Below are 24,585 nucleotides of genomic sequence, written 5' to 3'. Positions count from 1 at the left end.
GTGACTAAGTCTGCGTTGGATTTGAATCCAGAATGCAAGTGCCAACAGCACACCCACCCCATTCCACTGAGCTCCCTGGCTCCCCCTTGTGGCAAGCAGGAAATGTATGCACAGTGGCTGGGTGAATGGTTGCAAACTCCACTTTGTGATAATCCACATTAACAGTTACCTGTCGTAATAATCTCTGTGTCCCCTGTGGTCTCGGTCACTGTTGTACTGCTCATACGGCCTCTTGCGGGAGAGGTTATTTGGTCGGTAGTTCCCGGAGCTTCGGTGGGGGTCGCCACGAGACCGACGATCCCCGTAGTGGTGATCCTTGTACCAGTGCTGCTCGTACTGGTGATGCCGTTCTCCACCCCAGACCTGGTTGCTGTTGCCACCATAGTTAAATTTCCGATCTCTCTGCCAGTCTCCTCGATCTGCAGTAAGAAAAACACAGGCCTGAGAGTCGGTCTCACCATCACCTACCCTACCCTCCAGTTGCAGGTCAGAACAGACCATGACACAGGTGGCAAGCTTGCAGTCAGTAGCAGGTGGTAATTCCGGGCAATGGTTTTTGTTTGTCTTATTCAAGCTTCCAGATGGCAGCTTTGTGGGTTCTATAAAGTCCCTTCTGAGGCTTAGACACAGCATGTTTATAATACAACCAGTCATTGATGGCAGTAAATACCGATTTAAAGAGGAATCTTTTAAAGGGCTTAAGGTAAAAGGAAGAAATTAACAAAAGTAAAATTCATCTTGAATATCAGGGGGAAATACCCTAATTCTATTCTACATCCCTATAGCATCTGAGCACCTTGCAGTCATGCTTTAAGTAACATGACTCCTATCTGTTGCATGTGGTCTGTTCTCTCTCTCTCACCCTCTCCCCCGGGAGCCCCAGAACTTAAAACTTGACTGGACAAAAGCCCTGGAGGATGTACTGCAAGGAACAATCAGGCCTTGGCTTGGGACGGACAGGGGACCTGCGAGCCTCATCCTGACTCTCTCATGAAGGACCCACCTGCGTTACTGAAGTGTCTCTTGTTAGGGTGACTGTAGTTGTCCCGCTGGTGCCCGTGCATCTGCTGAGGGTGCGAGGGGGGCAGGTGGAGTTTCTGAGAATGAGGGTTGGGAGGCAGGTGAGACTGAGACATGAGGGAATCCCGGCTGGAGCCAGAAGGCTCTGGGCGGAATAGCCTTTTGCTGCCAGCCATGTCCTCCTTCTTCTTCTGCTCCTGCTGAGAACAAGGGAGACTCTTCCAATACAATGGAATGAAAAAGATACGATGCTTCCCCCATTCAGTTCCCCGGGATGCCTCTGGCAGGTTGTGAAACCCTGTCTATTGCACTCTGGATTCATTTAGAGCAGGGGGATTCCCGGCCAACTGGAGACCTACATCTTCACTGGGATTGTGCTGTGAATTACTTCTGTGCTCAAGAAAGAGTAAGGAATCACTAGCGTTTGAGCCAGACCCAGTGTAAGGAAGGAGATGTGCAAGTTTCCACCACACACACATCTGTGCCAACACATCTTAATCTTGACAGACTGCATCAGCCCCGATTTCTACTCTTGAGTTGGAGACAACCCAATGTGCCACACCAACAGGAACAGTCCAGCAGGAGGCAACAATAATGACTGGACGAAAGGAGAGAGGAGCTTTCGCATGTAAAAAGAGTATCAAATGGCTAGCACTGTGTAGTTTATAAAACAGAGAAATAAGGAGTGAAGGTGGAGGTAAACAAAGCAAAGAGTTACAGAGAAAGCCAATCAGGGGCCTAATAACCCTGCACTGTCCTACAAGAGCTAGAAAGCACGAACATTTAAAAAAGCAAACCAATCTGAAAGAGTATAAATGCATCCATTGCCGAGCCCATGGTGCAGCTTCACAAACACAATTCTCAGGAGACAACAGCCCTTGAATTTTGACCCAAAGATTTATAGTGTATCAGTCACCATAAGCCACGGTACCAGTAGGACTGTGTGGTTATGTTACTGCAACAGCATCACAAATAGTGGCTAAGGCCAGGCAAGAGATGCGAAAACTCCCTGTTCTATACAGACTCTTCCTCACCAGGGGAGCACATTTCAGATCTTACCTCCTCTTCCTGGGATCTTTTTTTGTGAGCCATTTTGTAGAGTTTGTGCAATTTTCTGGCATCAAATTCTGTGAACTTGGACACAAATATCCAGAGGTTCCTGAAAGGACAGTAAGTTTTTCTATTAGTTACTAAACAGCAGTTTAACTTGTCTGCCTCATTTGTACAATCTGCAAAAGAACACCGAGCTAAGGATTACCAATTATTCCCTTCATCTGGCAGATGGCATGGGGGTACAGAGAGATGAAATGATTTGCCCAGGATTACACAGGGAGTCTGTGGAAAAGCTGAGAAATGAACCCAGGACGCCAGAATCCCAGTCCAGTGCCTTAGCTGCAAAAACATCTCTCCTTGTAAAACACTCTTCCAGCCTTTATATCAATAATCTTGGGCCTATCCTCCACTCAGAGCACAAGGCCATATAACAAGCAATGGGAATTATAAAAACACCCACATGGGGAGTGGAGAAAGAATCCCTTCCATCTTGCAAGGAACGCTGTTAAGATGGTAAGAACGAAAATATTTTCAAAAAGAAAGCATCCTGCTGCTGGACTCTAACTCAATCTCTGACAGTTACCAGGCAAAGACCTAAAATCCAATACCCATTTCATCACAAATGCTTTTTCTTTTCTGTAAGGAATGTGATTTAAGCTACACTGATATCAGCACCTCTCCAACTGAAATGCCAAACCCATTTTTAAATTGATTTATTTTAAACTGGTGACACTTTTTAATGTGGATGAAGCCCTAGTCTCCGAGAGGCCCAGGACAGAATGGGCCGTGGTTCCTGACACACATACCGTCCCCCACAGTCAGCTTTCAAGAGGGTCTTTGAAACAGGCTGGGTGAAACACTGGAAGGGGAACATTGGAATTTGCGTCCTGAGCTGTAAAATCCAGCACTCTCCATGAGCACTGAATTCACTTAAATATTCACAAACTAGCCAAAGAAAAACTAAATGGTCTGTTACCTTCTCCACAGTTTGATGTGCTCCTGGTCAGAGTAGGCTTTAAGGCACTCTGAGATGCGATCGCCAATTTTCAGGAGGCAGTTGCGAGTATGCTCCAGCTGTTCTTGCACTGTCAGTCCCTTATCTGGCTTATCCAGTTGCTTCAGTGCCTTTTTCACTGGCCTCATCCTTTCTTTGCACTTGGGTGAGCAACACAGAGCAAAAATTCTTTAATTTCATGCATGGGTTCTACCCTCTCTGTTGACCTTCTCTCAACCAATCGCTGGCGGGGAAAATTCACTAATACTAGCTGTTAGTCATTCTTCATTTAGTTTTAAAATAAGGAGATGTCCCCCATGCAAACAGCAGACTTCGAAAGACATGCAGCATAAAGCAATGAGAGCTTGTCCTCAACATCATCCACCCACCCCTCTCCTCCTTCTGGAAGCACACAATGTGTTCTGCAAGTATTGAGCATGCACTCAGTCTGATATCCTGAGGACTAGATGCATAATCAAGGGACATGTTACTATTTATGCACTAAAGATAAAATACATAGGTTCAAGATCACTCCCAAAAATCACACTGACAGATAAAAAGGTTTTTTAACTACTGCTGTTAACAAAACTGAAAGAGAGGAAACCATCATTTTTCCTCTAGTTTGTGCATGTAACAGCACTTTGCCTATAGTCAGTTTCCCCCAATCATTTTTCACTCCTGGAGAAAATCTATGCCACTGCGCATGTGCAGAATTTATGTTCTCTGCAGATTTCTTTGTTTCCCCACAGAAAAATGACTTTCTGACGGGGAAGCAAAGGGAAGCCACAAGAGCGGTCATACAACCCTCCCCAACAGTATGTTTCGAGTGCCTAGGGCAGCTGGCAGAGAGGTAAATCACTGTGGGGCAGGGGATGGGACTAGGAAAGACCTGGCTGGTGGCTCCTACCCTGCGCCAGGCTCAGCTGTTAGTCCTGGCTGGGCAGGACAGGACAGGACTTCCTATTCCCCTGCATGGCATCCAGGGCTGGGTCAAACCCACCCCCAGATTTCTCTCCCAGCTGCAGGAAGCTCTACAAACTCTACCCCGCCCCACCTACGCTTCCTGCACCCATCGCTCCTCAGCTACAGGGGGAGGGATCACTGTACAGGGAACTGCTGCTTCTCCATCTGCCCAACCCCTGTGCATTCAGACTCCCTCATACCCAGACCCTCCCAAGCCTCATCCTCCCACCACGCACTCAGAACCCCGATGAGCCCCACCGCGACGAGCCATCCCCACCCAGATCCCCACCCCACCAAGCCCCAACAACTGCACCAGAATCCCCACCCCACTGAGCTCCACTCCCCCAGCATCTGAACCCCTCACTGAGCCCCCCACACCCAGATCCCCTGCTGAGTTCTATCCCCTCACACCCAGACCCCCCCGCTGAGCCCCAACCATCTTCACCTGGACCCCCTCCAGAGTCCCATTACCACTGCACCCAGAACCCCCCAACAAACCCTTATGCATCCAGATCCCCGCCCGCACCCAGACTGTCCCACACACAACCCTCTCAACCCACACCTGGCTCCCCCCTACATTAAGCTCCTCCAGACTTGGATCCTGTCTTGCTGAGCTTGCCTGCCCACACCTGGTGCACGTGGCATGGAGGGGCAGGGCCCTGGGGTATTTCTAGGGCAGGCCTGGTCCTTGTGCTATGTCAGGGTTGGGTGCAGCCTCACCGCTGAGTCCAAGTGCTGTGAGGGAGCTGCACAGTGATCTCCCACATCTGGGCAGCGAGTAGCCTGTGCTCCCCAATGCCATGCTGGAGCCTCCACATTTATTTGACAAATAAAATTTCCAGAATTTTAAAATATTGTGTGCAGAATTTTTAATTTTTTTGGTGCAGAATTCCTTCAGGAGTACTTTTTATTCAGTAAGTTAGTCACTTTCCCATTGTATGTGTGAGTCTTTCAGAGAACAACCAAGAAACGGTTTGTTTTTATTTTTTAAATAAAAAGGGACTGGAAAAAAACCAAAAAAATGAGCAAGGGGCCTGAAGAGTAAAAACAGTATCTGAAACTAATTTGTTTTAAAAAACTGACTGGATTTCAAGTTGATAGCACCCTTTTTAAATACACAAGCCAGGCAGGTGAGAGTCCAGCATAAGAGACTATATTAAGTCTTGTGTTTGCAGCCATGCTCACCAGTCTGCAGCGGCGGCACATTGCTGAGTTTTCAGTTACACAGCTTGGAAAGCACTTACACTGGAACCTACTACTACAACTCAACGAGCAACTGTGGATCTACAGGACATACAAAGTTACTCGAGGATGGCCTCAGTATTCTTCCAGCCCAGGAATAACCTGTTAATCCCTTGGCTGCTGAGGAAAAGAGAGTGCCACTCACGGCTACAGGGTCACAACATTTGGCCTATGGCGGTCAACCCAGCTGTGGGAACAGAAAGCTTTGGTTTGAAAAAAGGGTGCTACAGTGGATCAGGGTGCTGTACTGCCTCTGCTATGCCCCCTTCTGTCGTGTTCCCAACAGAGAGATGAAATGAGAGCATGCATTACCAATGAGAGCATGCATTACCAGTGCAACTAAGTGGCACAGACTCTAGAGAGGAGATATTCCAAACCTGTTTTTAATACTGTGCTTGTTTTCTGGGAGGATGGCTCCCTAAGGAGGCCTTGAGGTTTCTCCCATTTGAAGTCCCATGTCACAGCCACCATCCTTTCAGCCCAGGAGAAGTCCTGGCTGGGACTCCTTTTGCCACTTGTCCACAGTGCTCCCAAATTAGCTGCAGGGGATCACTGTTAAGCAATGTGAAGTGCACCTTTCCTTCCAGGAGTGGAGTGTACTGTGTCTATAGAATCCCCAAGGGCTGCTTGCTTAGCAGTGGGGTCCAGGTTAGGGTAGTTAGTGCTGCTCAAACCTGGGCACTTAGGCAAACGAAGCCGCAGATATTCATAACTTACAGTGGTGTTAGTGTGCCAGGAAACCCCAGCGCACCCACAGTTGTGCCCTTGTCTCCAGAAAAAGATACTCACTATGCTGAACGTTTCCTGGTCCAGGTCATCATCCTCATCTTCTCCAATGGGGATGGGCTCACTCCCTGCAGTAATGTGGACAGGACCTTGAGATCGCTTCCCTTTGCTTCCAGACTTGGTCTCACTACCTTTGGCCTTGAAAAGAACAAAATGACAGCACTTTGACAGTGAGCCGGACCTGGGGATTCTGAATGGCCCACTGTAAAATCCTCGGTGACAACTACCAAAATTGCATGCCCCTCTGCAGCACCTTCCTCCCAAAGCTTTCCAAGTGCTTTAGAGTCATGAATCACACCTATGAGAGGAAACTGGAGCACAGACACACCTGGGCCAACGTTTTCAGAAGTGGCATCAGTGATTTGGGCTCCGTACACAGGGAGAGGCTAAACCCGCCTGTGAGGGACTGCACTGGAGAATTAGGGTCACACAGTGGGTGCGTATCCCCTGGGAATGGCAGACCCCCCCCCTTGGCCTGATATTTAGAAGGGCCTGAAATTCCGCTGTACATCAGTGGGAACTGCACATGCTCAGAGCCTCTGGAAATCAAGTCCAACAGCTCTTCAGTTGGTCACCCCAAATCACGGACTGCTAGTGAAAAGGTTGAGCTGCCCAAACTTGTCCAGGAAATTGGTGCAAGAGCTGTCAACCGAACCTATGTCTCAAAGCAACTGATCCTGAGCTTCAGCCTCAGAAACTATCATTTCTCTCTTATTCCTGTTAGCAGCTGAAGGCCATGCCGCATTTCACTGGGAAGGGGACTTCCCCTAGATTTGAAATAAGGTCTCAGCTTTGACTTAAGACCGCAGAGTCATAATACACTAGCATTTGGTCTATACCTCAAGTACCCCAAGACACTATTATGGAGCCTTTCACCTGTCCCTAGTCTGAATCCAGCCCATGGCAGCAGTGACCCAATGTCCAAGGGGCAATTGAGTTACATTTCCCACATAGCCTGAAGCCTGTGCTGGCAGAATCAATCCCTGCCACCATGGGAACAGCCAAGATATTATTTCATGACCCCTGTATAGGTCGGGTTATTATGGATAGATTTGAAGTCTTGAGCAATTCAGACACAGCCTGCCAACACCAAGACTAATTAAAGCCTTACACCCTTTGAACAATAAGCTCCAAACTGTTTTCTCTCCTTTTCTGAATGCCAGCCATTCCGGGATATTCTTCTGTTTGGGGATAGCTGTCTTTTCAAGTCAGTCTGAAAATAGCTCACTCCCTTTCACGCTCTATACTTAGTTCCCAAACCACAGAATAGGTCACCTTTTCTATTCCTCACTGCAGGTATCTTTTCCCTCCTATTCAGGGTAAACTCTCACTCCAAAAAATTCTGGGCTAAGAGGCAAAGAGCCCTCCCCAATGCTCACGAGTAAAGGATGCCCTAGCATCCTAGGGGTCTTTAGGAATGTTCAATCTCATAGTGTGTCCATCTCTGCGAATATTCCCTGGAGAGACTTCACTGCCCTCTCAGACAAACTGCTCTCCTTGACAGGTATTGGCATGTGCAGGATTCAAATCTGAAATCCTGAATGTGATCTCCAACATGTTTCTAAAGGTTACATGTAAGATATGCCTGGTACCTTCTCCTTCTTATCCTTTGTTTTCTTTTTCTCTTTTTCGCCTTCCTTTTCTTTCTTTGTGGTCGACTGTTTTTCCTTGTTCTCTTTGTTCTCTTTCTTCTTCTGTTTCTTTTTCACTGGGCTCTTTTCCAAGCCATCCTCCTAGGAAAGTAGTCACAGGCTCAAATTCCGTTCACAAAGTCAGAGCCCCTCAATTCAGACACATTTTACTCTATAAACCTATATCCTGCAAGAGCACCTGATTCTTGCTGCTCATTCAAACTTTTCCTAGCTCTAATTAACCTAAGCAAGTCCAGAGCAGCCATCCGCCCAACCCCCACAAACCCTGCCTCTAAGGTTATTCCATCAAACCGGCATCATTCTGCAGCTGACTAGCAAACTGCAGCTACATATCACACTCCCTAATTTAATTTAGCGAGTCCATTGGTTCAGCTCTTCAAGGTAGATACTGATCAGAAGCACTAAGAAACCTTTAAATTATGTGCAGAGCGACTCAAAGAGAGGGTTTTTCCAGGACCCAAATGATCTTGGTAAACTCTGGCTTCACCAATGGCAGGTTTTCTGAAGAGGACAGTCTCTAAGCCAACAAAGGCTGAAAGTGGCCCACTTTGGAGCCCGTCCACAATGCTCCGAGCACTGGCTTAATGAGGTGGGTGGAGAAGGCCTCACCACCTCCTACGTTCACAAGCAACAGAACCTGTTCCCAGGGCAGATCTGCCAGGCCCCCATTTCAGTTTAACGCTCTGTAGTTCCCCTAGGGGTTGTTTGGGGAAGTTGCAACAGGTGCTTTTCAAGTGTCGTTTCTGAAGCACCAACACAGTTCAAGCAGCTTTGTAAAAGCCCCCTCCATCTGGGTCAACACACCTTGACTTCACCCTCTTCTGACTGGTTGTCCGAGTGCCGAGGAGAGGACAGGTCATTTCCATGCTCATCTTTGACTTTGGGAGCTTTGTTCTCTTTCTTCACGCGTGGTTTCCTCTTCTTCAGTTTGGTCTGGGGAAGAAGAGAAACCAGTTAGGGTTTGAAAACAGCTTCCTGAAACAGAAACACCATCTCTCTTCCTCTAGGCCTGGGGTGGGCAAACTTTTTGACCCAAGGTCCACATTGGGGTTACAAAACTGTATGGAGGGCTGGGTAGAGAAGGCTGTGCCTCCCCAAAAAGCCTGGCCCCTCCCCCATCCGATCCCTCCCACTTCCCACCTCCTGACTGCCCTGCTGCGTACCCCTGACCCATCCAACCCCCCCTACTCCTTGTCCCCTGACCGCCCCCTCCCGGGACCCCCCGTCCCAATCACCCCCCCGGGACCCCACCCCCATCCAACCCCTGCTGCTCCCTGTCCCCTGACTGCCCTGACCCCCTATCCACACCCCCATCCCTTGACAGGCCCCAGAACCACACCCCCTATCCAACTCTCCCTGTTCCCCATCCCCTGCGTGCCCCGACCCCTAACCACCCCCCAGGGGCCCCACCCCCTATTCAACCCCCCGGCTCTCTGTCCCCTGACTGCCTCGACCCCTATCTACAGCCTTGCCCGCTGACAGGCCCCCCCAGGACTCCCACGCTTTTCCAACTCTCCCCCCCCCGTCCCCTATCCACACCCCCACCCCCTGACAGGCCCCCCCGGAACTCCCACACCTATCTAACCTCACCCTGCTCCCTGCCCCCTGACTGACCCCCGGCCCCCTTACCATGCCGCTCAGAGCGGCATGTCTGGCAGCCGCACCGCCCGGCCAGAGCCAGACACCCTGCTGCGCTGTGCTGCCCTGCCCTGCAGGAGCACACAGCTCCGTGGGAGGGGGGACAAAGGGAGAGGGGCCGGGGGCTAGCCTCCCTGGCGGGGAAATCAAGAGCCAGGCAGGACGATCCCATGGGCCAGATGTGGCCCGCAGGCTGTAGTTTGCCCTCCGCTACTCTAGGCACTAGGTGTCCGTTTGGAGCATTAGACCACTCAATGGGCCACGGGAAAGGACACTGAGCCACTATTTAGAATTACAACCTCCATCAGAGGGTCCCATTTTGGCTAGCAAGAAGAAATCCATCTGAGGTTTGAAGGCTCAAAGGACTATTCTGAACACACAGAGAATTAGTACGAGTGAATTGCTGGTAGCAAGCAGCCTGGTGACGGGGCAAATGAAGGAGAGCTGGTGCCTGCTGCCAGTGGGTATTTAATGTGACACCCACATTGCAGTATCCAGGAGGAAGAAGGCTGGGATAAAAAGAGCTTTATTCTGGGTACATTCTCTGTCTATCTCCACAGCTCCTTGCTAGTTGGGGCATTCAGCATCCAACCCTATGTAAGCCATAGTTTTTCATAAAATCTGTGCACATCGCTTTAGAGTTCACTTCTGCTTCTGTCAAGTGAGTTGGTAAAATGAGAATCATGGAATCCTATGTATGATGCTCAGTGTCTCACATATCAAGCACACTCAGCTTACAGGTAAAAAGATACCTTTTTCTAAGTGACAGACCTGCCAAGTGAGCCTGGCCCTAGGATCTGAGAGCCAACCCCACCAGCTCCAGGTTCAATCGGATGAAGGGATCAGAGTACACAGCCACAGTCCATTCAAACAAAATATTTCATGAGCTAGAAATACAAGAGGTAGTTTCCTTCTAAGCAGTGTCCAATGTCCCCCCCTAGGGCACTCAGCCATCCCCTCACTCACCTCTTCCCCATCTTTCACAGTTTCCTTCTTCTCCAGATCTTTCTTCAGCAATTTCAGCAAATAATCGACACGGGTCTGGAGCTGCTTTCCCTGAGGCTTCTTATCTGTCTCAACAGGTAGGATCTTTGATAAAAACAAAACACCCACATGCACCTATCAAGCCTTGAAGTGAGCAGACAAGCGTGAGTAACAATCTCCTCCCCTAGCATCCAGCAAGGGAGTGAGAAAATCTCAGCTTCTCAGGGGAACTGCCTTACCCTGCTCTCCCAGGGACAAAGGCCCAGAACCTCAAAGATATTTAGGGGGCTAACTCCCAATGGGAGTAAGATGCCTAAATCTGTACGAGGAACTAGGCCAAAGAACTCCCTCACAAGTCTCCCCCTTTCATAAGTCAGCATGCAGAACTCTACCAATTCGGCGGGAGGAGAGGGAGGGCGCCCTCGTGCTGGTATTGAAGTGACAGGGCATGTGTGAGCACAGTCTGGTAGGAACTTCAACTGCCGCTATCTTGGATTATGAAAGAACTTCTCCAGCAAGCAAGCAAACACATTGCAAAACACATCAAGAAGCCTGTGTTGCAACAGACACTCTGATCCCTTGTTTTGACAAGCCGAATTTATTTAGGGTATCGTTTCACAGTAGGCTAGTACTGAGTAGCATATTTGGTAAAAGTAATGGATCATTAGTAACTTCAGAAAAAAGCTATTTCTGTAAAGTTGGTTTCACTGGTTTGTGCCTTTATAAACAAATAAAAATGGAGCTCTGCTTGATCGTTATCGCTGTTTTCTTTAAACAACGAAGTGGTCTGACTGTAACATACAGCAATGACTCAGCCGGGGCATTTGTGTTGTGAAGTAAGGTGAAGCTGCTGTTTTTGGGGTGAGAATCACCAGCCCAGTGCGTTAGCAGAGGGAGAATTAGAGGGGGTCCTCCGTACCACTGCTGCAAGGAAGAGATTCCTATGACTGTGCCCTGGTCTACACTAGGACTTTAGGTCGAATTTAGCAGCATTAAATCGATGTAAACCTGCACCCGTCTACACGATGAAGCCCTTCATTTCGACTTAAAGGGCTCTTAAAATCGATTTCCTTACTCCACCCCGACAAGTGGATTAGTGCTTAAATCAGCCTTGCCGGGTCGAATTTGGGGTACTGTGGACACAATTTGACGGTATTGGCCTCCGGGAGCTATCCCAGAGTGCTCCATTGTGACCGCTCTGGACAGCACTCTCAACTCAGATGTACTGGCCAGGTAGAAAGGAAGAGAACCGCGAACTTTTGAATCTCATTTCCTGTTTGGCCAGCGTGGCAACCTGCAGGTGACCATGCAGAGCTCATCAGCAGAGGTGACCATACAGAGCTCATCAGCAGAGGTGACCACGATGGAGTCCCAGAATCGCAAAAGAGCTCCAGCATGGACTGAACGGGAGGTACGGGATCTGATCGCTGTATGGGGAGAGGAATCCGTGCTTTCAGAACTCCGTTCCAATTTTTGAAATGCCAAAATCTTTGTCAAAATCTCCCAAGGCATGAAGGACAGAGGCCATAACAGGGATCCGAAGCAGTGCCGCATGAAACTTAAGGAGCTGAGGCAAGCCTACCAGAAAACCAGAGAGGCGAACGGCCGCTCCGGGTCAGAGCCCCAAACATGCCGCTTCTATGATGAGCTGCATGCCATTTTAGGGGGTTCAGCCACCACTACCCCAGCCGTGTTGTTTGACTCCTTCAATGGAAATGGAGGCAACACGGAAGCAGGTTTTGGGGACGAAGATGATGATGATGATGAGGTTGTAGATAGCTCACAGCAAGCAAGCGGAGAAACCGGTTTTCCCCACAGCCAGGAACTGTTTCTCACCCTGGACCTGGAGCCAGTACCCCCCGAACCCACCCAAGGCTGCCTCCTGGACCCGGCAGGCGCAGAAGGGACCTCCGATGAGTGTACCTTTTAAAATACTATACATGGTTTAAAAGCAAGCATGTGAAAGGATTAATTTGCCCTGGCATTCGGGCTCTCCTGGATGTACTCCCAAAGCCTTTGCAAAAGGTTTCTGGGGACGGCAGCCTTATTGCGTCCTTCATGGTAGGACACTTTACCACTCCAGGCCAGTAACATGTACTCGGGAACCATTGTACAACAAAGCATTGCAGTGTATATTTGCTGGCGTTCAAACAACATGCGTTCTTTATCTCTCTGTGTTATCCTCAGGAGAGTGAGATATCATTCATGGTCACCTGGTTGAAATAGGGTGCTTTTCTTCAGGGGACACTCAGAGGAGCCCATTCCTGCTGGGCTGTTTGCCTGTGCCTGAACTGAAATGTTCCTCGCTGTTAGCCACGGGGAGGGGGGAGGGTTGAAGGGGTAGCCACATGGTGGGGGGAGGCAAAATGCGACCTTGTAACGAAAGCGCATGTACTATGTATGTAATGTTAACAGCAAGGTTTACCCTGAAAGAGTGTAGCCACTGTTTTATAAAATGTGTCTTTTTAAATACCGCTGTCCCTTTTTTTTTCTCCACCAACTGCATGTGTTTCAATGATCACAGGATCTTCTCCTTCCCAGAGGCTAGTGAAGATTAGAAAGAAAAAAAAAATGCACTCGTGATGAAAAGTTCTCTGAGCTCATGCTGTCCTCCCACACTGACAGAGCACAGACGAATGCGTGGAGGCAATTAATGTCAGAGTACAGGAAAGCACAAAATGACCGGGAGGAGAGGTGGTGGACTGAAGACAGGGCTGAAGCTCAAATGTGGCGGCAGCGTGATGAGAGGAGGCAGGATTCAATGCTGAGGCTGCTGGAGGATCAAACCAGTATGCTCCAGTGTATGGCTGAGCTGCAGCAAAGGCAGCTGGAGCACAGACTGCCACTACAGCCCCTGTGTAACCAACCCCCTCCTCCCCAAGTCGCATAGCCTCCACACCCAGACGCCCAAGAACGCGGTGGGGGGGCCTCCGGCCAACCAGCCACTCCGCCACAGAGGATTGCCCAAAAAACAGAAGGCTGGCATTCAATAAATTTTAAAGGTGTAAACTTTTAAAGTGCTGTGTGGCATTTTCCTTCCCTCCTCCACCACCCCTCCTGGGCTACCTTGGTAGTCATCCCCCAATTTGTGTGACGAATGAATAAAGAATGCATGAATGTGAAGCAACAATGACTTTATTGCCTCTGCAAGCGGTGATCGGAGGGGAGGGTAGTTAGCTTACAGGAAAGTAGAGTGAACCAAGGGGCAGGGGGTTTCATCAAGGAGAAACAAAACAGAACTTTCACACCGTAGCCTGGCCAGTCATGAAACTGGTTTTCAAAGCTTCTCTGACGCGTACCGCGCCCTCCTGTGCTCTTCTAACCGCCCTGGTGTCTGGCTGTGCGTAACCAGCAGCCAGGTGATTTGCCTCAACCTCCCACCCCGCCATAAACGTCTCCCCCTTACTCTCACAGATATTGTGGAGCGCACAGCAAGCAGTAATAACTGTGGGAATATTGGTTTCGCTGAGGTCTAAGCGAGTCAGTAAACTGCGCCAGCGCACCTTTAAACGTCCAAATGCACATTCTATCACCATTCTGCACTTGCTCAGCCTGTAGTTGAACAGCTCCTGACTACTGTCCAGGCTGCCTGTGTATGGCTTCATGAGCCATGGCATTAAGGGGTAGACTGGGTCCCCAAGAATAACTATAGGCATTTCAACATCCCCAACAGTTATTTTCTGGTCTGGGAATAAAGTCCCTTCCTGCAGCTTTTGAAACAGACCAGAGTTCCTGAAGATGCGAGCGTCATGTACCTTTCCCGGCCATCCCACGTTGATGTTGGTGAAATGTCCCTTGTGATCCACCAGAGCTTCCAGCACTACTGAAAAGTACCCCTTGCGGTTTATGTACTCGCCGGCTTGGTGCTCCGGTGCCAAGATAGGGATATGGGTTCCGTCTATGGCCCCACCACAGTTAGGGAATCCCATTGCAGCAAAGCCATCCACTATGACCTGCACATTTCCCAGGGTCACTACCCTTGATATCAGCAGATCTCTGATTGTGTGGGCTACTTGCATCACAGCAGCCCCCACAGTAGATTTGCCCACTCCAAATTGATTCCCAACTGACCGGTAGCTGTCTGGCATTGCAAGCTTCCACAGGGCTATCGCTACTCGCTTCTCAACTGTGAGGGCTGCTCTCGTCTTGGTATTCATGCGCTTCAGGGCAGGGGAAAGCAAGTCACAAAGTTCCATGAAAGTGCCCTTACGCATGCGAAAGTTTCACAGCCACTGGGAATCGTCCCAGACCTGCAACACTATGCGGTCCCACCAGTCTGTGCTTGTTTCCTGAGCCCAGAATCAGCGTTCCACAGCATGAACCTGCCCCATTAGCATCATGATGCATGCATTGGCAGGGCTCATGCTTTCAGAGAAATCTGTGTCCATGTCCTGATCACTCACGTGACCGCGCTGACGTCGCCTCCTCGCCCGGTATCGCTCTGCCAGGTTCTGGTGCTGCATATACTGCTGGATAATGCGTGTGGTGTTTAATGTGCTCCTAATTGCCAAAGTGAGCTGAGCGACCTCCATGTTTGCCTTGGTTTGGCGTCCGCACAGAAAAAAGGCACGGAACGATTGTCTGCCGTTGCTCTGACGGAGGGAGGGGCGACGGACGACATGGCTTAAAGGGTTGGCTTACAGGGAATTAAAATCAACAAAGGGGGTGGCTTTACATCAAGGAGTATTTCAGGCAGGACTTCACGGACGGTTCCAATAAGAAATGGTGCACCTAAGTAATTGTTCTTATTGGAACAAGCAGGTTGGTCTGGCCTCTGATTGATACATGGCTAGATTTACCTCGCTGCACCTTCTCTGTGAGTGACTGCAGTGTGACCTAGAGGAATGAGTCCCCTAGACGGGGGAGACGGGGAAGCAAATAAGTACAAAACAAATCTGGTCTATTTCTTGTTTTGATCCACTCCATCTATCTTTTACATCTTTGGCTGGCAGCAGACGGTGCAGAAGGACTGCAAGCTATCCACATCTCATGGCTGCTCGGCAGAAGACAGTGAAGTAGGACTGCTAGCCATCCTCATCTCTTGCCTGCCTGGCAGAAAATGGTACAATAGGACTGCTAGCAATCCGTATCGCCTGCCTGCTCACCATAAGATGGTTCAATAGGACTGACTGCAGGACTAAAGAGAATGACCTGGTCAAGTCACTTCTAATGTAGTCTCTGCACCCATGTCTGCCCAGGCGCTCCCAGCCGACGTAGCCAGGAGCACCTCGGACATGACGATGACGGCTACCAGTCCTATTGTACCGTCTGCTGCCACAAGGCAATGGGTTGCTGCTGCTGTGTAGCAATGCAGTACCACGTCTGCCAGCACCCAGGAGACATACGGCGACGGTTACCTGAGCGGGCTCCATGCTTGCCGTGGTATGGCGTCTGCACAGGTAACTCTAGAAAAAAGGCACGAAACGATTGTCTGCTGCTGCTTTCACGGCGGGAGGGAGGGAACGGGGGCCTGACGATATGTACCCAGAACCACCCGCGACAATGTTTTAGCCCCATCAGGCATTGGTATCTCAACCCAGAATTCCAATGGGGGCGGAGACTGCGGGAACTGTGGGATAGCTACCCACAGTGCAACACTCCGGAAGTCGACGTTTGCCTAGGTACTATGGAAGCACTCCGCCGAGTTAATGCACTTAGAGCATTTTCTGTGGGGGGGGGAGGGGGACACACTCGAATATATCAAACCGATTTCTAAAAAAACGACTTCTATAAATTCGACCTAATTTCGTAGTGTAGACATACCCTTAGTCTGGGATGCTCATTTCAGTTTTAAAATGCTTTTCTGAGCATCACACCTGAGGGCACGCATTCATACCAGGACACGACCTGATTTTTGCAAACAAAAATATTGCTGGGTCTGTCAGTAGTGACACTGTCTGAGCTCAGCATTAACCATGGGGGAAACTTAACATAACCAGCATCAATACACTGGGAATGCAGCATTCTAGGAGGTCATGGTCATTGTTTTCCTTTTATTATTATAGTTTTAAGTGTTTACCAATATAAACATCCGTTTTTGAGGTGAAGCAAACATTCTCCCTGAGCCCCAGAACTAAAGCGAGCAACACATGAAGACCTACCTTATCAGTTAACTTCAGTTCTGGGTCCGTTTTAATTAGCTCCCAGTTTCCATAGCCATGTTCATAAATTCCCAGCAATAAACGAGAATCATCCTCCACTCCCCAGTCTACATCAAAATGAGCAGCTTTGACGCGGCAGGTCAGGCAGTACCTGAAGGTATTTCAAACACGAGAGAGGTGATGAGGGGCTCCTTTCCAACACTGCGGTGTCAAAGCAAATCTACAAACCCAGGCTTTCCTTTTGCCAGCCCAAAACCCCAAGCTCCTTGCACTTTCCTCCCAGTCATGCCAACTCACTTTCTCTTCTCCTCCGGGTCCTTGGGAATGGATTTGTGCAGCATTTCAAACTCTTCTTCATGCTGGATGATGGATTTCACATTGACTTGGACACCAGAGATCTTGAGAGTAGGACCCCTCCTTTTCCCAGGCCCTTTCCCTGCTCAACAGCAACAAACATTTCAGCTGAAAACACTTCGACAGAATAAAAAACGCTGGAAAAGGCTCAGATACATTCAAGAGTTTTACATTCCTCCCATCATCCTCTGTTTACATCTAGGGCTGGCTGCTAATGCTCAGGTAGATCCTGAAAACCAGGCTCTGCTTTCAGAGAGCGGTCGTGAGTGATTCGTTACACTCCAAGCCCCTTTCCAAGTCATCATTTTCTTAATTACAAATAAATCAACAACATGGGAGTTCAGCCACTTTACCAGCTCGGTTCAGCAAGGTCACACAGAGACTTAATGGCAGAGTTGGCAATAACACCCACGTCTCCAGATTCCCTGCCTCCTGTGCCAGCCACCAAACCACCCTGCCTCCTAGAAAGCTAGAGCACGCAGAGGCAACACACAGGGCTGGATGTTCCTCAAGTCTTGGAAGCACTTGCAGGGTATTTACCCAATACTGTGGGGCACTGGCTGGCTCAGAGGACTGATAGGTACAGGTATAGTGTAGGGGACATGTTATTGGTTTGATTCCAGCCCAGGAAGCAATCCAGTCTGCTGGCTGCTCCACAACCTAACATGGAACAAGTTGGTAGTTGTAGCCCATGCCTTAGAAATCCCATGTCCACCAGACGCTAACAGTTCCAACTGACACCCTTCAGTCAGCGCAAAAGACTCACAGCTTGGAAGCTGGAATAGGTTTCTCACTCTTAGAGGTAGCTCCCTCCAGGTCACTAGCGGAGGCAGCCTGGGTGAAGTTTGTACTGTTCTTTGGCTAACAGACTACAACCTCCAGTGCTGTCAATCTGGTGTCCCATCTCACCCAGAATGGGGATGGTTCCCCATCAGCACTTTGGCCCATCAACACCAAGAGGTTAATGAAATCAGCACCCGTCCCTTTCTCTTACCCTCACCAGGGTTTTCTTTCAGCTGCTCCTCGTATTCTTGCATTGCCGACACACAGCTGTTGTGAATAAGTTCCCCTAGACGTTTCAGATCAGCTATGGACTTGTCCACCAGCTCGGCATCGCGAGCAATGCACTCCAGCCTGAGAGGGAAAAAAAGAATCGGGAAAGCATCAGACAACACCTGGCTGATAGCGCTGCTCAGAGACACACTGCTGATCCTTTTCTTGCCAAGTAAATAATGGTTTTAAGACCACTTGGAGCAAGACCCATGTTAAGCTTTGGTACCTGAGAGCTGCAGGATACAGCAAGAAGCAGGTGATCACATAACAGGGGACTAGACTGGGACAGAGTGGCTTTGCAGGAGATAACACCAGGTGTACCCTGCTCCTGTAGTGTTGTGTAATGCACTAGGAATGCGCGGGGCAGGAGGGGAAGAGGGGGCCCTCATCTGAAACACCCTCCAGTGGCTATCATCTGAGACAAGATGGATCACCCGGCAATTCCTGTGTCTCCAATGTCAGCACTTGCATACCATTCACCCTGCATATGACAGACTAGTCAGGCTTTGCCCCATCAAAGAAGCCTATGCCATACTTGATGCTTATCAGTTAATTGTGCCTAGGAGTAGAGCAATTCACAGAGATCTTCATGTGGCTATTTGTGTCTCCTGTTTACTTTCTTCATAGTGTAGCATTCAGAACTCCAACTAGCCTATATGCGATTGGCTCTGATCCTGAGAACAGTTTGCACATACCGTTCGAGTGGAAGCCCAAACTTCTTATAAGCCTTGATAAACCTAAGCAAAAAAAGAAAAGCAAAATTTTAGTGAATTACTGATGGAGGCTCAGTTTAAAAAAACCAGCAACTCAAAGATGAAGGGAAGTTGGTTAAAGCTCAAGAAATCCCCTTTAACATCTCTGGCCTAACCTCTGGACACAGCCTTAGGATGCAGGCACTTTGCGAAGACTGAAGAGATTAGAGGAAGTTCTATCTTGGAGATGGCAACGACAAAAACTGGCTTGGAATTGCATTCATCAGCTGATCCGAGAAACGTAATGCTGGGGGAAGGGGAAACTTCACTACTCTGACTTACTGCACTCACTCTTTTAGGGCTACTATTTTTGCCCAAATATATCAACATTTGCTTTTTGTTTAAATTTAAACTGCCAGGAAACTTTTCTTCTTTCAGGTAAATTTGGTGCTCCTGAACAAAGCCAGTGGGACAGCACAGAGACAGGAGTCCTTGGTTTCTCCATGGAATGACTACCAACCGTTCCAGCCTTCCGCACACCCCATGTAGCAATGTACCTTAATGCTGAATTTGATGAACCCACTCAGTCCACGGAGATTACTGATGGAGGCTAACAATTTCAGGAGCAATTTTTCTGAAAGACAGGCACGTCTCACTAGAATCAGACTAAAGATTGTCAGCTCGTTTCTCACAGGCCTACAAAGGCCATCAGCAGGTGGCAAAGCTGACAATATAGAAGTTCAGAGAATGGCTGGAGCCAGTAAAGCCTGATTTCTCCCCTAATTCTTCTGTTACGATACTAAGTTAATAAAGCACCAGGCGTCCTGCCATTGTCATTTAGAACTCATTAAATGTCCATGGTACAACAGCATGAGCATGGAAGATCCCCAAGAAATGGAGGTTTTTGGGGAGCCAATAGCCCCAGTCCAGCAGAGCACTTCTTCACTTGCCTAACTTTAATCATGTAAACAGTTTATCTGACCTGACTTCACTGGGACCAGCCACAGGCTTACAGTTATGCAGGTGCTGACATGCTTTGCTGGAGCGGGGCCCTACCCTAGCTGTCTGCGCAAAATTTCCCAACGTGCTCATCCAACAGTCTCCTGGGCTCAGCACTGACCTCCTGATTTCGGCATCAGTAAATCCTTCCACTGTGTCTTTCCTAACGCTCCGTGGGCGCCCCCGGCGCTTCGGCCTTTTATCGTCATCGGTATCGTCCGTCTCACTCTCTGATCCAGATGACCTTTGTATCCTTCTCTTTGATTCAGCATCAGAATCACTGTCATTTGCCTGAGCCTGAATGAACCAGAAAGACAGCACTATGGTAACAAGGGTTAATTTACAACCTCCTTCAACTCCTCCCTAGTGGCATGGGCTGGCAATGCAAGTGCAGAACCTCTTGGTGCTTATTCTGAAATAAGGCCAAACAGATCAACGTCGGGGTCATCCCGTCTTAAGAGGAACCTCCCTTTCTTCCCCCCTTGATGTGCCTGGATGCCAAAGACCCCCATGTATTTGCTCATCTCCTTTTGACAGATTTCCAGACAACAATGCTAAGCTCCTCATTTGGAGCATGCGAATGAAGCATGGGTTCCATGTTCTAGTGGAGTTTTCTTGCACAACCCTATTGCTAGAGAATTTGAATTCATCCTAGCACCTAGACCAGGGGTGGCCAAGCTTACTGACCCTACGAGCCGCATACCACAATCTTCTGAAGTTCGACTGCTGGAGCATGAGGCTTCTGCCCCGCGGGAAGCATCCCCACTGGTCAGAAGCCCCTATCCCACCACCCTGCTGCAAGGCAGAGGTCCTGAGCTCTCCCCTTCCCTGAGTCTGGTATGTGGAAAAGGGGATGACGGGGTGGGGGGCTCCACAAGCCACACTAACTGTAAAAGAGCCGCATGCGGCTCAAAGCCACCGTTTGGCCACCCCTGACCTAGACTGTTACCCTGGAAAAGGTACGGTCTCTTCTGGTTGTGAAGGGACAGGTTGAGTTTAAGCATTAACAGCATGGTGAAGTGTGAAGCTTAGTGAGGAGACGGGAAAAAAACCATTTAGGGAACGACCTACGATGTAATCAAAAATGAATTTCCGTCTAGTCCCCATCATTCAGTTGGCTATTTTCCCCTGTGCTGCAATCTGTTACTGCAACTGGGTTTCAGTATTTATTGTTTGTTAATAAAGCACAAGATGAATTAGAAACACCACTACCAAATTCATCCTGGACACATACTCTGCACTACAGACTCAGGGCCTAATTCGTACTCCGCATGGCAGACCTATGGCCCATTCTGTACTTTGTTCCAAACTAGCAATGGGGGGGGGCGCGAATCAAAATCCCACAAACCTGTTACTGGGCAAAGACCCTCTTTCCCACCACTAGCCCACCTGTGACCTTCTGTTTCCCAGCTTCCCGAGGCAGTGCTGTACCTTTTTAGTGGAGCTGCGGATTCTGGGCAACATATAGATTTCTTCCAACTCCTTCTGTCGTTCCTCCTCCTCCACTTTCTTCCTTTGCTCTTCAGGAATAATATCATCCCAGTCCCTCTGGGACCTCTCGTCCAGCTCAGTCTCTTCCTCCTCCATGGTTGCAAAATTGGCTACCTTATAAGCAAAAGCACACCCATGGGATTAGAAGCTCCCCGTGGTAACGTCGCCAGAGATATGTTGGTCCAGTCTCAACTTCTTTCTCTTGAGGCATTTCCCCAAGAAACCTGTCCGTCAGTCATTCTGTTTGTGTTGTTTGTCTTCTCTTCCAGCTATGAGCCATCGAGTAGCACATGCAATGTATAAGCTTTGGCTGGAGCCTTTGCTAGATTAGCATTTCAGTTCCCAAAGTTAGGAAGTTTAAGATTTTCTTCCCCACCACCAAGATCATTTTAAAACCTATACAAACACATTTCTTTAGTGCTACCCACCCACCAAACCTATCAGCCCCCCTCCTGCTGGTTGAGGACCACCCGCTTCCGTGCACCTTGCAAAGGGTTTGGCTTGTTTGGCTAAAGCCTGACCCCATGAAGCCAGCCTGAAGGGGCACTGCTGGCCAGTTCTGTCCCTTCTCCTGTCACCGACCTTACAAGCCAGGTTGACCTTGGCAAAGACCGTTCATAGCCACTCACTACCCTACTCTGCTAGGATTCAGTCCTTCTTACTCACTGGTTTCTAGGAAATCTATCTGCTTTGTACCTTGAATTGAGACAGAAGCTCATCCGTGGCGCTTGAGGACACTTCGTTCTCTCGTGTTTCAGCCAGGCGTAAAATCTCATCAATATCCATTTCCTGCCAGTCAGAAAGAAATGATCACAGAATGATGATAAAATCAGAAGAAGCACAGCAACAGAACGGAAGTGGGGGTTTCAAGGATTGACTTGTGAGGTGTGATTGCTAAACACACATTGCCTGGATAAGTGAACAAGGGGAGGTGGGGGAGACAAGTTAATGGGCTGAAAATACTGATGGAGTGTCATCACTGAGGAGGAGGACAGACTATTTAGATGGTACAAGAGGGTATGAAGAGGAAGGGCGGGTGAGGGTGAGAAAACTACAGCCTGAACATCAGGAAAAAAATTCCCGAGTGCTATCTCTTGTGGAATTGTTCCCTGCAGGGCTGTTCAAAGTGTTTGGTAACATATTGTCAGAAACAATCCTGCACTGGATGGGGGAAGAGGTGACACACACTGACTCCTGTGGAAACTACAAAGGAAAGGAAAGCTGAACGGGGCTAAGAGGAGCTGGGATGAAGTGGACTCGCTAGGCCCTGTTACAATACACTAACTCGTTATTCACAGAACTACAGATGTATGTGCAGAGGGCTGACGGGGGACAAGGTTCTACCACTGAAACGCCAACCATTTATTTCAGGAACCTCATCAGAAGCTCAACAGTCAGTCTGTCCCATCCCTGCCTCCCAAGTCCATTGTTCTCTCCCTCCAGCTTTTCTGGAAACTTGAACTTGGTGCCCCCATGCCGGGGTCAGTTTGACAAACCCTATTATTGAACTGCTCTTTCTGACCCAAAGAGCAAGTACAACAGAGTCAGGACAAATGCAAGTTTCCTCATACAGTACTGCCAGTGAGGTGAAGTTCATGAAGACCATCAGAACAGCTAGGTTACTTTAATTTTAACTACCTGTGGCTCCGATTCTTCCCCTTCAATCTCCTTGAAGAGATCCTCAGCTCCAAACTTCAGAATAGCTGTCAACTCCTCTTTGTTGAAAGGATTTGAGCTGCAAAAAAGTAACAAAAACACAGTTGACTCTCAGGAGCCACCAAGACATCTGCTTTGCTACGGCATAAAGACACACCTAAGCCTCCCTCATTAGGCCAAGATTGCAGTGTAAGTCCTCAACCCTGCACTAAGAAACGCCTTGTGCTCCGTTCCTGATCTATCCCCCTGTTCTGACAGGGGTTAGCAGTAATGTCAAGGCAGCATGCTCCATTCCCAGGGGAAGGAGGGCAGCACACCAAGTGACTCAATACTGAGCCACATGGCCAATTAAGCAGCAGTGTTGACGGGCTCCAAGCAAGGGATTCCCATGTCCTAGAAGAATGGCTATCTTGACATGTGGCCTCAGGAGTATATTAAGGGGGATGAAGTGGGGAAGAATGGAGGAGCTCCTGAGAGCTTTAATTACACACAAGGAAAGCCTCTGGAAAGGAGGCGGGGATGCAGGGAGAGAGGCACAGGGAAAGATACACTTGGTGAGTAAAATTCACTACCAAGTTTTCATACTGACACACAAACCCCAGAACCATTCTTGAAGATCCCACTCGTAAGTGCTTTCCAGCCTTGCATATGCATCTGAGTCCGTTCTGGATTCCCATACCTGTATTGCACTGGTATCACAAAGCACGTGCTACTGCACTGCAGGAGTAAAGGGGGGAGACCCACCAGTCTGCAAAACCCAGCGGACTCCCTCTATTCTTCCTGAAACCAGCAAGTGAAATGACCCTTCCTTCTACACGCTCCCAGCTATGTGCTCTTTCCCATGAGGCACCAGGAACTGCAGAAGTTAACTAGAGCCAAATGGTCCCCGTGGCCATTTTCTCCCTACAGCACCAGCTTCGGAGCGGAAGAGACCGCAGATCACAAAATTAAACAGATGCTTAAGTGAAAAGCCAGGAAAAGACTCCAACTGATCCTACTTGGTTACAGCTGTAGAGCCAGCATGGAAAAGAGACCAATTGTGTGGGACATTTATAACCTACTGTCAACTGCTTCAGATACCAGTGACCTTGGAGGCCTTGTAAGAAAAAAGCCACAGCCTCTAAAAGGAGAAAAAACAGGCCGCCAACCAAGCTAGAAGAGAGGGGCAATAAACAGAGGCTCAAAAGCAAACAGAGAGGGAAAGAAAAGAAAAAGAGAGAAAGATGGAATGAAAAACAGAGGAGACTTCAATACCAGTTCTTTTTATTTTCTGGCTAACATTGGCATCCCATATAGTTTCCATACCAACGACTGCACGAGCCAAAGTTAGTGGTAAGCTACCATTCGTAGTTTTTTTTTTGCTGGCCAACTACACAATCAGCTAATTACCCAAGTCACCACGAGGCACATACTCCATCTTATGCTCTCCTCCCCACTTAGGCACTTACTTGGATCTCCCAGAGTTGTTATCCAGTACAGTACGGCCCGTGGTGTCCATACGTTGGATCACCAGATGATCTAACACCATCTTTTTCTTAGCCCTTTCGATGATCTCCTCTTCCACTGTCCCCTTTGTGACTAAGCGGTAAATGTTCACCTGCAGGGCAAAGAAAAAGCAGAGCTATTTTGTGGATCTGCAAAATATAGTCCTGCCTAAATTACAATGCACCCTGTGCTATTTAACAGAAAGTAGCAATAACCTGTCTGCATGGTCCCTTTTTGCAAAGCTATATCCTGAATAGCATATCTAAACCCCTAATCCAACACACACACAACCCCAAGGGAACAGCTATTCTCAAGAGACTTCCAGCCCCACCAAACTCACAAGAAAGGCTACTCTTCCCAGATCTCCAGCCTGCTTTCGAGATCAGAGGCTCAGTGACACGTCAGAAAAATATTGTTCGTAG

At 48.8% G+C, this 24,585-nt stretch overlaps 1 protein-coding gene across 12 annotated transcripts in view; it reads right to left on the bottom strand.

Moving 5' to 3' along the window:
• The window catches only part of CHD2 (chromodomain helicase DNA binding protein 2), an 86,313-nt gene that overhangs the window by 5,089 nt on the left and 56,639 nt on the right, over positions 1 to 24,585 (bottom strand). For 7 of the 12 annotated variants that reach the window (XM_073304214.2, XM_073304219.2, XM_073304221.2 and 4 more), the window contains 17 exons: positions 24,127 to 24,275; positions 22,661 to 22,757; positions 21,719 to 21,811; positions 20,963 to 21,136; positions 19,653 to 19,828; positions 18,536 to 18,577; positions 17,782 to 17,921; positions 16,731 to 16,869; positions 16,434 to 16,584; positions 10,315 to 10,437; positions 8,515 to 8,643; positions 7,651 to 7,791; positions 6,062 to 6,196; positions 3,050 to 3,228; positions 2,080 to 2,179; positions 1,004 to 1,220; positions 170 to 419 (listed from right to left, as the gene is read on the bottom strand). In XM_073304214.2, coding sequence (XP_073160315.1) covers positions 170 to 419; positions 1,004 to 1,220; positions 2,080 to 2,179; positions 3,050 to 3,228; positions 6,062 to 6,196; positions 7,651 to 7,791; positions 8,515 to 8,643; positions 10,315 to 10,437; positions 16,434 to 16,584; positions 16,731 to 16,869; positions 17,782 to 17,921; positions 18,536 to 18,577; positions 19,653 to 19,828; positions 20,963 to 21,136; positions 21,719 to 21,811; positions 22,661 to 22,757; positions 24,127 to 24,275 — 2,435 coding nt within the window. Of the gene's footprint in view, positions 1 to 169; positions 420 to 1,003; positions 1,221 to 2,079; positions 2,180 to 3,049; positions 3,229 to 6,061; positions 6,197 to 7,650; positions 7,792 to 8,514; positions 8,644 to 10,314; positions 10,438 to 16,433; positions 16,585 to 16,730; positions 16,870 to 17,781; positions 17,922 to 18,535; positions 18,578 to 19,652; positions 19,829 to 20,962; positions 21,137 to 21,718; positions 21,812 to 22,660; positions 22,758 to 24,126; positions 24,276 to 24,585 lie in introns of those variants that run through there. The other 5 variants (XM_073304218.2, XM_073304229.2, XM_073304216.2 and 2 more) reach the window with 4 other exon arrangements.

The sequence above is a fragment of the Lepidochelys kempii genome, chromosome 10 (assembly GCF_965140285.1).
Source record: "Lepidochelys kempii isolate rLepKem1 chromosome 10, rLepKem1.hap1, whole genome shotgun sequence".
Taxonomy (NCBI): domain Eukaryota; kingdom Metazoa; phylum Chordata; order Testudines; family Cheloniidae; genus Lepidochelys; species Lepidochelys kempii.
The sequence above is the reverse complement of the archived record's forward strand: the minus strand, read 5'-3'. Positions and strand labels throughout refer to the sequence as shown.